Raw genomic sequence first — 12850 nt, forward strand, 5'->3', positions numbered from 1 at the left:
GTTAGAAATTAAGACACCATATCATCCCAATTAAAGCATGCCAACTGAATCGAAAATCATCGATTTGCAAGGATTCAATGTTGCTCGGTCACCTACCTTTTTTCCCCTTTTTTTTCTAGGAGGGATATATTTTATTTTTATTTTTTAAAAAACAAGTAATAATAAATAATAAATCTACCCTCTTTGACAGTGGTTGTAGCCACCCCTTGTGTACTGCCTGAGGTTAGAGCAGTGTTTCTCAACCTCAGCAACATGAGGATTCATGGACTTTAACTCCCAGAATTCCCTAGCCAGCATGCTGAAATAGCTGCATTTACTTAACACATGTCACCTTCTTAATCTGTTAAAAATAGCAATTTGAGCTGCAGGTAGAGAAGGCCAAGGAAAATCTCTTGGTCTAGCAACAACTGCCAGTTGTGGAGCTGTCACATCCCCCAACAATGTACTGCCTCTCTTGGGGGGGGGGCAGGGACACACTGCTGTTCCTGTCACTCAAGGCCGAAGCTACTGGTTGGGGCAGAGCAGCTGAGTCATGCAGTCTTTTCTCTCATGCCTGGAATGTGCTAGAAGATAGTATAGTATTGCTTGTCTGTCTGCCTGCCCTCTTCAGAGTCACAGATGTTTTGGCTTTGGGAAACTATAAGTTTGCCAACCCTTCTCTGGCTGTGCCCAGCATATCCACTGTATCCATCTGATACCAACCTTCCTTCCTCCCCCCCCCCCCAGTGTTACAGCCTGCTGCAGTCTCTTCTCTCAGACATTAGAACAGGGGCGGGGAACTATGGCCCCTTTATGACCTGTGGACTTCAACTCCCAGAATTCTTGAGGCAGCCATGTTAGATAGAACTGGAAGTCGGAATGTCTAAATGCACCAGGAGTGATTGTTGTCACTTCTTGGGCCAATGCAAAGGCACATAATTAAACATCGATGCCTGTCTTCTGTAAACAGTCGTTCGAGGCTGCCCATGGCATGTTTGAAAACTCCTGCTTTGTAGCTTATACTAAAGCCTTCATTTTGACATGTGGACTTCCCAAGTGTAGGGTCCCTTCCCCTGCATGGAGCCTCTTGCAGTCTGAAAGCCTGTAATTAAGGAAGGGAAATGCTATACTTTTTCCTTTGGCTACTTACTGAATTGACGTTCGGTGCAGCTTTCAGATGTTGCTATTCCAAGCTCGGTTCTTAAAACATGAATGTTCTGCAGTGGCAAGAAATCTCACCATCTGACAATCTCTTGACATTGGTACTTCCGACACTGGCCTTCTTTAAGGGGGAAGGGAAGGAGGTAATGGTGAATAAGGAAATGAGAGATTTTTTTGGGGGGAGAGTGGGACTGAAAAATGAAGCTGCTTAGTGACCTTTAATAATTACAACGCCACTGAAAAAAGCGACTTAGGACCATTTTTCACACTTACGACCATTGCAGCACCCCCATGGTCACATGATCAAAATTCTAAAGCTTGGCAACTGGCGTGTATTTATGACAGTTTCAGTGTCCTGGAGTTGTGTGACTCCCCCCCCCCTTTCCCAACAAGCAAAATCAGTGGGGAAGCCAGATTCACTTAACAGCTGTGTTACTAACTTAACATCTGCTGTGACTCACTTAACAACAGAGGCAAGAAAGGTTGCAAAATAAAGCAAAACTCACTTAACAACTGTCTTGCTTAGCAAGAGAAATTTTGGGCTCAGTCATGATCGTAAGTTGAGGACTACCTGTAGAGTTCATTTGCTGGGCCCAAATTTTGCTTTGGATGGCAGACAGACAGCTCTATATGCCATATCTTCAAGGACCAGGATGCTTTCCCACTGTTAGCAATTCTTACTAATGATGTCAGTTGCAATAGTTGTAACCCTTAACTAATTAACATCTTGCCTCCCCCTCCCTGTCCCACTGGGTGAGATCCTCTCCCAAGCCCTTCTATTCTTCTGTAAGGGCCTGAAGACCTGGCCCTGCCAATTGGCCTGGGGCTCCAATGGGGAAGTTCCATGCTGCAGGTGGTTAATGAACCCAATAAAAGATCCCATCTCCTCCCCTACAATCCTGCCCTGTCCCTCTCCACCTTTTAATTATATTTTTTTAAATTATTATTAGAAATATTTACTTTTGTGGTTTTATTGTTTTTGTCTCCCAGAGTCACCTTGTGGGTGGGTAAACAAACTTAATAAATAAATAAAACTTGTTGCATAAAAGTGGAAATTGGATATGCAGTTTTATTTTTCTCTAATCCTTCACTAGGTGTCAGTAGCTGTTCATTTTCCAGCTTTTAAAGCAAAGTGTTATTATTTTTTTAATAATTTCATCAATACTTTTTCAGGTATTTTCTTAGTTTTCAAATTTATCCAGACTGTGGTATTTTTAACCTCATTGCAATATATTTTTGTTCCCATAAAAGTTTAATTTGCCACTTCCATCTAGGGGAGGGTGGGGCTGTAGTCCTCTCCCTTCTCACTTTGGGAGGATTTTTGCTTCTTGGGAATCTTTTCCAGGAAATCAGATACAAAATAGGAGAGAGAAGGTTGAATTCCTCACCTAGTTTCAAGCACGCTGTTCACCGTTGTATTGGTTAGTGCCTTTGGACTTTGGCTGCAATTAGCTTGGGCTGGTCACCGAGGTGTGGCCAGCCTTTCTCCTGTTGGATTAGAGAGCTTCCCCCAGATCGAGCAGGACGGCTGCCATAGTTCCACAATCATCGGGGCGCCCCTCTTTCTCCAGCGCGACACTAGACCCATTTAGGGTCCTCTGGCAGGGCGAAACTAGCCATGGGGTGTGGAGCTCCTCAATCCCTCAGCCGTGCACTACGGCACAGAACCGGAAGTCCAACATGTGGTCATTTAGTAAACCACGTGGTTGTTAAGCAAAACCATTCTCCCAAATGGGCAGTTTTTGCCAAAAACTGGCAAAAAACATTGGAAAGTTATGTGACATAAATGTGAGCCAGTTGTCAAATGCCTAAAACAAAATCATATGATTGCAGGGGGGTGTACAGCAGTTGTAACTTCAAGGATAAGGCAGAAATTCAGAGAAGAGCAATTAAGATGATAAGAGGCCTGGAGACTAAAACATACGAAGAATGACTGCAGGAACTGGGTTTGGCTAGTTTAAAGAAAAGAAGAAATAGGAGAGACATGATAGCAGTATTCCATTATTTGAGGGGCTGCCACAGAGAAGAGGGGGTTGTGTTATTCCACAAAGCACCAGAGGGCAGAACAAGAAATGATGGTTGGAAACTGATCAAAGAGAGAAGCAACCTGGAATTAAGGAGAAACTTCCTGACAGTGAGGACAATTAACCAGTGGAACAGCTTGCCTTCAGAAATTGTGGGCGCTCCGTCACTGGAGATTTTTAAGAAATGTCTAGACAGTCACTTGTCTGAGATGGTATAGGTTCTCCTGCTTGAGCAGGGGGCTGGACTAGAAGACCTCCAAGGTCCTATTCTATTCTATTCTATTCTATTCTATTCTATTCTATTCTATTCTATTCTATTCTATTCTATTCTATTCTATTCTATTCTATTCTATTCTATTCTATTCTATTCTATTCTATTCTATTCTATTCTATTCTATTCTATTCTATTCTATTCTCGTTGATTAGTCATTAAGCAAGGACCAGCTGTAGATGGGAGGGTCAGGAATGGTTAGTGCTTGGATGGGGAGCTTTGAGAAATGTTTCAGAACCAAACCATGTTTCTGAGGGAAGTAAACAAACAAACAGCATCCTGAAAGAAGGCAGTGACAATCTGCTTTGCTGTTGTTTCCCAAAAACACTGAGTGGATGTTTCTGTAGCATTGTACCTTTTCAGTGAAATTCTATAAGAAGTACAAGGGAAACGGGGAACAGGGATTGAGACTCCCAGTGGGATAAAGTGTACAGTTGTACTATATTTGAATTTCATCGTCGGAGATTAGCTAAAGCAGACTGCTTTTCTTAATGACAGTCCACTAAAGCTTTCTGGCATGATTCGGATACCCGGTACATCCTTTTAAAGCGGGAATGGTTCATTTCTTTTCCAGACGATTTTCCCAAACCCAAAATTATTGTTGAACCAGAAACTACTATCGCTGTTCTTGGCAAAGACATTCGTCTCACCTGCTCCGCAGCCAGTAGCAGCAGCTCGCCGATGACCTTTGCCTGGAAGAAAGACAACGAGATTCTTCACCACGCCGAGATGGAGAACTTTGCACATGTCCGAGCCAGGGATGGTGTGGTGATAGAATACACTACAATTCTGCACTTGCGCCGTGTCACTTTTTCCCACGAGGGACGCTATCAGTGCATCATTACCAATCATTTTGGCTCTACCTATTCTCAAAAAGCTCAGCTTACTGTTAATGGTGAGTGAAGAAAGATGTGGCTTTCTAGAAATTAGCTTTTCCTATTTTTATTATAATGTGGTTAAACTACTTCCTTTATCCTGAAAATGTTCCAGATATGTACACATCAACTTCCAGAATTTTCCAGCTAGGATTTGCTGAGTTTCTGAGACTTAAAGCCCACACCTCTAGAGACACCCGACTTGGAGAAAGTGAGCCAAGCCTCTCTCTTTCTAGGTGCAAGTATTAGAGCAGTGTTTCTCAACCTTGGTAACTTGAAGATGTGTGTAGACTTCAATTCCAAGAGTTCCCCAGCCAGAAAACTAACTGGAGAATTCTGGGAATTGAAGACCACACATCTTAAACTATGAAGGTTGAGAAACAATGTGTTAAAGTAGGGGTGTCAAGCTAGCGGTCTGGGGGCTGGATGCATTACAACGTGGGCCATGCCCATCCCGGCTCCGCAAAGGCAAAAAAGTCACGATATATCATATACATTGTGATGCAATCAAGTTTGAAACCCATGTGTTAAAAGCATAGCAACAAAAAGGGAAATGACTCCAAAGTGTTGTGAACACCAATAATGTTTCCTTTCGAGTTTATTGCACAAAGGATTGGTTTGCCATTGTGTCAAAATTATTCCCCTGGACAAGTGGTGGGAATTAAGATGCATCAGTCGTAATAAACATTGGCTTGGCTCATTGGGATTTTTCTCCTTGCCTTTACTTAAGTGTTAGTCTCTGGAACTTCTTACATGAATTTAAAACACTCCTTTGGAATGTCGTGTTTTAATTTTAACCTGTAATGTCTGAACGCTGGTTTGTAAGCTCCATTGAACGAAGGAGCTGAGCTGTGTGGTCAAATTGCATCCCTATAAATGTCTTTTTTTTCTTCCCAAAGCCTGTTCCACATTCATGCAGCAAGTTAGAGGATGTTAACGTGCTATAGCGAAAAAAAGAGTTTGAGTCCTATTTGCATTTGAGCTGCCCAGCCAATATTCTTTACTAGCTTGGGATATAGTCACTCTCTTTTGTCTTCCACAGTGTTGCCGTCTTTCCTCAAAACCCCCTATGACATTGCAGCCCGTACTGGAACAACTGCTCGGTTGGAATGTGCTGCTCGTGGGCATCCCCTTCCACAGATTGCTTGGCAGAAGGACGGAGGGACAGACTTCCCTGCAGCTCGGGAACGCCGCATGCACGTCATGCCCGACGACGATGTCTTTTTCATTACTGATGTGAAGATAGACGACATGGGTGTTTACAGCTGCACCGCTCAGAACTCTGCAGGTTCTGTGTCAGCCAATGCCACCCTGACCGTGCTGGGTAAGAAACACTTATACATCAAAGAAAAGTTTGTTAGATCATCTTTACTGCACAAATGGACAATCCATCCAAAAGGATCCCCTAAAGAAATGCACAGAAAGTTAAGAAAGTGAAATTTAAGGAGGCAAAATTTGAAACTCTTTCACTTGGGAGCAATAAATCAAGTGGGTAAGTATAGGATATGGGACAGATGCCTGGATTGGTCATAGAATGGGAGCTGGTAGCCAAACAACCAAAATGTGATTTTGTGACTGGGGAGAGGAGAATTAGCCATCTGAACTCTGGAACTAGGTTGTAAGTCTGCTAAGTGACTGGTCATTAAGTGATGACTACCTGGAGTTCAGAATGAAAGAGTATGCATCTTGTAAAGGGACCCTGAACGTCAGAATGCTTCTTCCTATGTCATTGGAAATAGGATGACATCATTTATGTGGTATCATTTCCTTTTTGGAATCTTGTAGAGACTCCAAGTTTGGTTCATCCGTTGGAAGACCGTGTTGTGTCTGTTGGTGAAACTGTGGTTCTGCAGTGCAAAGCAACTGGAAGTCCACCTCCACGCATTAACTGGCTGAAGGGTGACCATTCTCTGACTGTTACTGAAAGGCATCACTTTACACCAGGCAATCAGCTGCTTATTGTACGGAATGTTGTCTTAGAAGATGCTGGGAAGTATACATGTGAAATCTCAAATACAGTTGGAACAGAACGGGCACACAGCCAAGTTAGCGTATTGCCTTCCCTTGGCTGCCGGAAAGATGGAACCACTTTTGGAATCATGACCATTGCTGTAGTCTGTAGCATTGTCTTAACATCTCTGGTTTGGGTGTGTATCATCTATCAGACCCGAAAGAAGAGTGAAGAATACAGTGTCACAAACACAGGTTAGTCCACAATAATTGTTTTTGGTGAGCTGTCATAAGTTGACTATATCCTGTGGATAGCCTTGGGTTAGGCAATTATATATTGACCCCAAACATGGGACAAATCTTTATTTCCTGTTTCGGCCTAACCGAAGGCCATCCACAGGCAGTAGTCACAACAGTGACAGCTCATATTTGTGTAAATTTTAGATTGCTAACAAAGAATTAAAGGGAGACTGATATGCATTTCAAACTTATTTGTTTTCATCAGTCAGCCATACCCTTCTGAGATTCGAACCTGGGCTGATTGCACATTAGGCAGTTGTTTTAACCTCTAGGCCACAAGCTCTATCTCACTTTGTTAGCTGAGAAGCAAGGGAGATATGTGTTAAATGCTTGTTATATATAGTTTTAGACTATTATCCTAAATATGCTTTGAAGCATACCTTGGTACAAAGCCACCTTTGCTCAAAAATTTGAATGCTGTTAAAGTCAAATGCTACGATGCTCTTTTCCCATACAATTGGTAAGCTCGAAAATAGGATTCAAAAAGCATTGCGGCAATTTGAATACGAACCTTATCATTGTCTGCTGCTTGTTAATCTCTGTGCTCTTACTTTTGTCACAATGGGCTTGGCAACCAAGAAGGGGTATTATTACCTGAAAATAAAAACCGCCCCATCTCAGACCTGTAAAACAGAAGGCATGGTTTTGATTAAATGGTTGGTTATGTGATTTATGATAAAGCTGTAGTTCTTTGGTTCAGGTTAGAGCTCTTGCTCTTGAAACGTGACTCCAAAGGGGATGCCATGATTCACCCATCAGCTGATTTTTATGGCCTATGATTAGACCAGCAAATTAAGAGCAAATCAATGGCATCCCCTCTTCATTGGGAATGCAATGGGAATATCTCAATTAACTTTATACTGAGAGGGGTAAATGTTTAGGGCAGCCCCCTGAATGCGACTTTACTTATTTCTGGAACCTATAGAATCTTTCCCAGGTAATGTAATTTCCAGACATTCCCAGCCATCATTTAATACTTTTTTGGGGAATAACATGGTGCCTAGAACAGATCTCTACACCATTCCCAGTTTGCTTAGATCTAGGCAATTACAGCCACCTTATGATCTGTGGACTTCAGCTCCCAGAATTCCTGAGCCAGCATGGTTTCTGCTGTTTTTGAATTTCAGCACTGTTCTTTGTATGGTGACCTTGGTTCTTTACTGTTTCTCTCTTTTTCCTGTTTTTCAAGATGAGACTATTCTACCCCCTGATGTGCCAAGCTACCTTTCCTCCCAGGGGACACTTTCAGATCGACAAGAAATAGTTGGGAGAGTGGAAAATGGCCAACAGCCCAATGGCCAAATCCAGAGCAATGGTACGTTTTGGGGAAAAACAGGGCTATGTCTGTTTTTTGTTTTTTTTGCAAGAGATACAGGCCAAAAACTCAGAAGTGCACTGCTATTAAAGCTGTTACAAATTGCTTTTCTGTTCAGAAAAAGCACAGCAGTTTCTTCTGTTCTTCAAGGGGGCCTACACAACTGACACATAATAAAAGATGACAAAACAGGTAGGCTATAATAAAATAAGCAGCAGCCTATATTTGCAGTTTTGCCTGAGGAGGAAAAAGCTTTAAATCTGTAGAGTTTTACCACTGATCACCAGACATTTCTGTATGTACACAGTTAGGCCTTAACTTACAACAGTTCATTGAGTGAGACCATTCAAAGTTACAGTGTCAGTAAAAAAAAAGTGACCGTTTTTCTTACTTATGACCATTGCAACATCCCCACGGTCACATGATCAAAATTTGGATGCTGAGCAACTGGCTCATACTTATGACGGTTGCGGTGTCCCAAGGTCACGTGATCCACTTTTGCAATCTTCTGACAAGCAAAGTCAATGGAGAATCCAGATTCACTCAACAACCATGTCACTAACTTAACAGCTGCAATGATTCACTTAACAACTGTGGCAAGAAGGCTCCTAAAATGGGGCAAAATTCACTTAATAAATGACTCACTTAACCACAGGAACGTTGGGCTCAATTGTGGTTGTAGGTCGAGGACTACCTGTACTCTACTTTAGTGTGTCTGTTAATTATACAGCACTGTACAGGTAGTACTCAGCTTATGACCATGAAAGACATCAGGGGCAGTAAAGCTAATAATCTCATTAGTACAGTTAGTCCTTACATAGCAGCCATTTGAAATTACAATGCACCTCTCCAGGAGTACTTAGGACCTGGTTCCAAAATTCTGTCACTCTGCCCCCCCCTTGCAATAATGTGTTGGGCACTTGGCAACCAGCCCACATTCACAGCCATTTGCATCAGCCCGTGGTCATGTGACCGTGTGTGGTATGATGGTTTTGCAAAACGGGCCCATAGCATACCACCGGCTTACTTAACGACTGTGAGTTCACTTAATGAACGTGGCGTTCACTTAATAACTACTGCAAAAAGATCCTAAAATTGCATTGGTCACAGGGGTGACCTGTTTTACGACAGCCACAGCTTACAAGCGGGCTCCACTCCAGCTGTAAGTCAAGGACTGACTGTAATCCGTGCAGGCGTGTAGATGTAATCTGCTAGCTCCCTCAAATGAACTTTGCAGTCTTCTACCTGTTCCATATTCTGTAAGATAAGAGTATCGTTACCTATCAAAGTTGGCCAGGCCTGCAATTCGACATCATCTTTTATCATTTGGTTACAGGTGTTTGCCAGCTCATTAGAGGAAGGGATGCACAGGGCGATGCTCACTCTGTCATTTACCGACAGCCAAAGATATGCTTAGGCTATAATAAAGAGTCTTGGAAAGGAGAGGACGTTCCAGACAGGATGCTTCTTACAGACAATACAGGTATGGGAAGTGGGCTGCTTCAACTTTCTTTCATAAAGAGACACAAAGCAAACTGGGGCAACAGTTTTTAACTTTGAAAAATGTTCATCTGTAACAAGGGACACTTATTTTCAGTGATACGGTCTCCATGTTTTACTAAATAGCAGACTGTCAATAATTTATTTTTATTTATTTATTTATTTGTTTTTATAAACCGCCCTTCTCCCGAGTGACTCGGGGCGGTGTACAGAATAAGGTGGGTATACAGAATGAACAATAGTGAAAAAAACAATAGTAAAATACAAACTGGGACCCCAATTAGAGCTATCAGGCCAGGCCGGACTGGTGGAACAGGTAAGTTTTTAATTCGCGTCGGAAGGTGCGGAGGTCGGGGGCCATCCGGATTTCGGTTGGTAAGCTGTTCCAGAGGGCTGGCGCACCCACTGAGAATGCCCTCCCCCTGGGGGCCACCAGCCGACATTCCTTGAGCGGTGGCACCCTGAGGAGGCCCTCTCTGTGGGAGCGCACAGGACGGTGGGGTGCTGACATTGGCAGAAGGTGCTCCCGTAGGTAGTCCGGACCCATGCCATGTAGGGCTTTGTATGTCATTGTTAGCACCTTGAACTTCACACGGAAGGCAACCGGAAGCCAGTGCAGCGCACGGAGGAGAGGTGTGATATGGGAGTATCGGGAGGCTCCCAAGAGTGTCCGTGCCGCTGCACTTTGCACCAGTTGAAGCTTCCGAGTGGATCTCAAGGGCAGCCCCATGTAGAGAGCGTTACAATAGTCTAGGCAAGAGGTCACAAGAGCATGGGTGACTGTACGTAAGGCATCCAGGTCCAGATAAGGCCGTAATTGGCGAACTAGTCGAACCCGGGAGAAGGCCCCCTTGGTCACAGCTCCTATGTGATCTTCCAGGGAGAGCTGCGAGTCAAGGAGGACACCCAGGTTGCGGGCCCTATCAACAGGGGGTAGTAACTTGTCCCCGATGTTAAGGGAGTATAATGCTTATACTGTTAAAAAACAACAACCTACAGTTGTATAATTTACATATTCTCTTAAACATATATATATATATATATATATATATATATATATATATATATATATATATATATATATATATATATATATATATATATATATATATATATATATATATATATATATATATATATATATATATATATATATATATATATATATATATATATATATATATATATATATACATATTGTAGCCTTTCCACCAAGGCAGCGGAAACACCAATACAGTCTTCACCCCATCCTAACCTAATTATTATTATTGGCAAATAGAAGTTGCTAAAGAAGAAACAAGAAGTAGTTATGGAAGTTTAGTGTGCTTTGAGGTGTCATTTCAAAAAGATGAGTATAAATCTCAAGAGTCTTTCAGTGATACTTTGTACTGAGTCAGGTGGTTTTTTTTATTGATATTCATAGCAACACATACTTATTTCAATTAAATGTATTGACCCACAGCCCTCCAAATGTAGATGCGTTTTACAAATAAGGCAGAAGAAAAATGGGTAGAGAAAGTGGCCCAAGAAGGCCATTATTTAAAGAAGAGGTAAACAAGCTTCTCTTACAGAATTCCAACACATTCATGTACAGGTGCACACATGCACATACCCATGCACACATTCAAGTAGCTTTCTTTTGCAATCACACCTCCAGAATTTTACTAAGGTTTATTCTTCCCTGCCACATTTCTGCTTCAGATTATACTCTTTCTTTGATTGTTCAGCTGCACATGTTGCTAAACCTATCTTCCTTACTCAGTAGCAATTTCCCATTATAGAACATTTTTAATAATGGCTAATTCTTGATGGCGACGATGAGCTAAAGTGTACAGATTTCATGACTTGTTTTTTTTAAAAATGAATTCCAAACTGGTTTTGCAAAAATTATTATTTGTCATAAAAAGTCCAAGCAATTTTTTTCTTGAATGCTAAAATCACTTGAAAACATACCTCTAAATACCTTTAACGTGCCATGTGCAATAGTTGCAGAATTGGGAAAGAGGAACACATTTATTTGGAGTAAAAAATTAGGTTACTTGGGAAGCTATATCCATATTTTGGCTTTTTCTGTAAAGGTGGTCTTTGACTTACAACCACAACTGAGCCCAACATTTCCATTGTTAGGCAGATAGTTGTTAAGTGAGTGTTGCCTTTCTTTCTTTGCCAGAGTTGTTAAGTGAATCACTGCAGTTGTTAACTTAATAATATGGTGGTGAAGCGAATCTGGCTTCTCCATTTGTTTTGGTAGTCAGAAGGTTACAAAAGGGGATCACATGACCCCGGGAACCTGCAACCGTCATAAAACACATGCCGGTTGCCACGCAGCCAAATTTTGATCATGTGACTATAGGTATGCTGCAATCACCGTAGGTGTGAAAAATGGTCATAAGTCACTTTTCCCAATGCTGTTGGGAACTTTGAATGGTCACTAAACAAAGGGTTGAAAGTCGAGGACTACCTATAGTTCTAAAGAATTGTGGCATATGACTACTCAGCTCTGTGGAACAACCAAGGGGGCTCTCTGGCATGAAACACAGTCTTTTCCTAAGATGAAGACTCCAGAATTCCTAACCAGTCATCCTTGTTAATTAGGAATTTGGGCCACTGACCCAGAATAATATACTTGGCCTACTTATCAGTGACGGGTAGACTCATGAAACCATTGGTATTTCTTCTAACTGAATATAATTCCAATTTGTTACATTTGTCTTCCTTTCTGTCTCAAGCCTATAGCTTGCCTGCCGCTTATACTGACTATGAGGAAAGCGTGGATACCAAGAACGTTTACCCCAAGGATCCAGATTACTATTCTCTGGCTGCAGAGGCCAGGACTCCGGATACGTCCAGTAGCAAGGAGCCCGACAAGCATGATGGTGCACTTACTGCTCACTGTCCTAGCCCTCTAAAATGCAGCACGAATACGGACAATAGAAAACCAGATATCAGTGGCACTATTTACCCTAGCAATCATGACAGGATGTCAGCAGCTTGCCCAAGCAAGTCCCCTCTAGAGGACAGCAAAGGTATGTGCCTATTTTTTATTTATTTATTTATTTCTTAAAATACCTTCCACGCTTTCCAGATTACCTTTGGAAGTCACTCACTGTCATCTCTCTCGTAAGGCACCTGACTAGAAAGCGGGAAACTGTTTCTAATCCCGCTTTAGGCATGAAAGTCCAATGGGGTGACCTTGAGCCAGTCACTCACTCTCAGCCCAACTCACCACAGAGTTGTTTTCGTGGTGACAATAGAGGGAGGAAAGTGTGTTGGTTATGTTTGCTCCTCTGAGTTATTTTTAAAAATAAAAAGTTGAGATACAAATAAACATCTCTGCATTTAAAATGGCAAGATGGGTGATGGACAGATATAAGCTTAGGTAGGACTAGTCTCTTTGCTGCCATTTAGTGGCCATTTGGATTGTTCTAGCCCAGATATGATAACCCTAGCTTAGGTCTGAGCTTGTCGATCAGAA

General features: G+C 42.1%; 1 protein-coding gene across 3 annotated transcripts in view; it reads left to right on the forward strand.

The window, feature by feature from the left end:
• LRIG1 (leucine rich repeats and immunoglobulin like domains 1) overlaps window positions 1–12850 on the forward strand; it is a 156769-nt gene that overhangs the window by 137555 nt on the left and 6364 nt on the right. For 2 of the 3 annotated variants that reach the window (XM_081315918.1, XM_081315919.1), the window contains 6 exons: window positions 4010–4330; window positions 5353–5634; window positions 6096–6515; window positions 7750–7875; window positions 9212–9358; window positions 12105–12401. In XM_081315918.1, the coding sequence (XP_081172044.1) occupies window positions 4010–4330; window positions 5353–5634; window positions 6096–6515; window positions 7750–7875; window positions 9212–9358; window positions 12105–12401 (1593 nt within the window). The remainder of the gene's footprint in view (window positions 1–4009; window positions 4331–5352; window positions 5635–6095; window positions 6516–7749; window positions 7876–9211; window positions 9359–12104; window positions 12402–12850) is intronic. The other variant, XM_081315920.1, reaches the window with a different exon arrangement.

Source organism: Vipera berus (assembly GCF_964194415.1).
Source record: "Vipera berus genome assembly, chromosome: 2".
In the NCBI taxonomy this organism is placed as follows: Eukaryota; Metazoa; Chordata; class Lepidosauria; order Squamata; family Viperidae; genus Vipera; species Vipera berus.